This window comes from Mandrillus leucophaeus, unplaced genomic scaffold (assembly GCF_000951045.1).
Source record: "Mandrillus leucophaeus isolate KB7577 unplaced genomic scaffold, Mleu.le_1.0 Scaffold295, whole genome shotgun sequence".
Taxonomy (NCBI): domain Eukaryota; kingdom Metazoa; phylum Chordata; class Mammalia; order Primates; family Cercopithecidae; genus Mandrillus; species Mandrillus leucophaeus.
Window position 1 is genome coordinate 474740 of NW_012103087.1, and position 2152 is coordinate 476891.

Consider the following 2152-nt stretch of genomic DNA (forward strand, 5'->3'; position numbering starts at 1 on the left):
CAGGAGAATGGCGTGAACCCGGGAGGCAGAGCTTGCAGTGAGCTGAGATCCGGCCACTGCACTCCAGCCCGGGCGACGGAGCGAGACTCCGTCTCAAAAAAAAAAAAAAAAAAAAAAGATTTGGTATCCCCATTATAAAAGGAAAACAAACCTATTTCCTAAGATTCCTGTGACAGTTCAGTGAGATAACAAGCACGTATTTTAGTAAATACTAGTTCCCTTCTCCTGTGGCTCCCTCCCACATCCACCCAACTACATACTCTTCCAGTATTTCGGCCTGGTCTCTGCTCCATGTTGTTCGAGAGTCTCTCCTCTATATCCATATTGCTGTTATTATCTTTGTCAGATAAGAAGTCATTGTGCTGAGATAAAGAATCACTTTCTGAATGATTGGCTGATGGTGTTTCTGCTCTCTGATTGGCAGGAGATGATGACCTAGATGGTGATTCCAAAAATTTCTTGATAGCAGGATGATTAAAAACCATTGTATCACATGTCTTTGATCCCTACAAAAAAATGAAAGCAACCAAATAAATTTTTAATCAAATCCATCAAAAGCAGGTAAAAATCTGATGTCTCCAAAACCTCATCTATTACAGGATCATGCTTAAAATCTTTCAAAATCTCCCCACATTCATAAAATGATATCCCAACCCCTTAACACAGCCTAAACCAACAAAACAAAAATTAGAATGATAATAATTATGTAAAGCTTCTAACACAAACAGCTAGAGATGTAGGGTCTTCCGGAGGTAAATAAGAAATAATACATGTTAACATAGAAAATAAAATCTGACTTTAAAAGTCTCACATTGCTTTACACAAACATATCAACTGCTCTAAATAAAATATCCCTGAAAGAAATATAAAAATAAAAAGCTGTATATATAAAATGGTCCCCACACAGGAGTAAAATGTATTAGAGAATATTTTTGAATGACTGATACTGATGTATAAAGTTTGCCTTCAGTTCAGTACAGACATCTATGGAATTTTTCTGTGTCTTAGTTACTTGCATACAAAATAAAGTGTATTCTGTTACAATGTGATAACACTATAGTCATGTTTCTAGGAAGCCTAGCTTTTAAAAACTGTGTTATTAAACTAATGGTTTCAGTAAGAAAAAAGGAAGCAGAAGCTAGTGTTTCAAAGCAACAAAGTTCTTGAATTTGAATAATAAAGGTTTTTCAGAGCTATAAATATGTTTTGCCACTGAAAACTAAAAATAATTAAACGGTCGATCACGAGACAAAAGCATACCTAAATATATTTGAATAAATCCTAATCAGAACATAAGAGGATAAAATCAGCGTATTTCTAGACTATCAAATATCACAGATCAGAAATGCTAACAATTCAAAGATAGAATCATTGCTCATGTAATTAAGTTAAGGTGAAGTCAGTGAAGTCCTCCTCGCTTATAAGAGGGAAACTTGGACAGAGACACGCAGAGAAGACACACAGAGGGAAAACAGCCACATCATGACAGAGGCAGAAATTACAGCAGGGAAATACTAAGGATTGCCAGCAACCTTCAGAAGCTGGAAGAGGCAAGGAAAGATTCTTCCCTGGAGCCTTCGGAGGGAGCACTGCCCTGTTGACACCTTGATTTTGGACTTCTAGACTTCAGAATAGTGAGATAATAAACCCATCCTTTTACATCACAAAGCTCATGGTAGGTAATTTGTTATGGTAGCCCTAGGAAAATGAATACGATTCTAACATGCATCTTGGAAACTGTGCTACACTAAAAGCACCTGTCTACCGTTTACAATTCAACTCAAACAATGCTTTAGTTTCTACAAGACAGCATCAGGAACAGCACGAATACCAGGTGCCCCTAGAGCATGTAACATGAGTAACATGAAGGCCTAAACAGGACAAGCACCATTTACTGTTAGCCTCCAGCCCTTCCCTGGTTCCCAGGGAGCCAGCACTACTCCAGAGATGATTCAGCGGAGACTAATTCTAGCTGAAAACACTTAGGAAAAAGAAAGTAAAAAAAGAAAAAAAAAAAAAAACAAATGAAAGTTATGCTGAAATTATCAAAATATCAAATAGGAAGACATACTCCTATTTCAGGTCAATCCTAACCCCTATGCCTGAATTTAGACAGATTACTAGGATAAAGGAGCAGATACTTTTCATTTAC

At 37.0% G+C, this 2152-nt stretch overlaps 1 protein-coding gene across 1 annotated transcript in view; it reads right to left on the reverse strand.

Moving 5' to 3' along the window:
* YEATS2 (YEATS domain containing 2) overlaps window positions 1-2152 on the reverse strand; it is a 133597-nt gene that overhangs the window by 126776 nt on the left and 4669 nt on the right. Inside the window, exon 2 of the mRNA XM_011986167.1 lies at window positions 261-506. Coding sequence (XP_011841557.1) covers window positions 261-506 — 246 coding nt within the window. The remainder of the gene's footprint in view (window positions 1-260; window positions 507-2152) is intronic.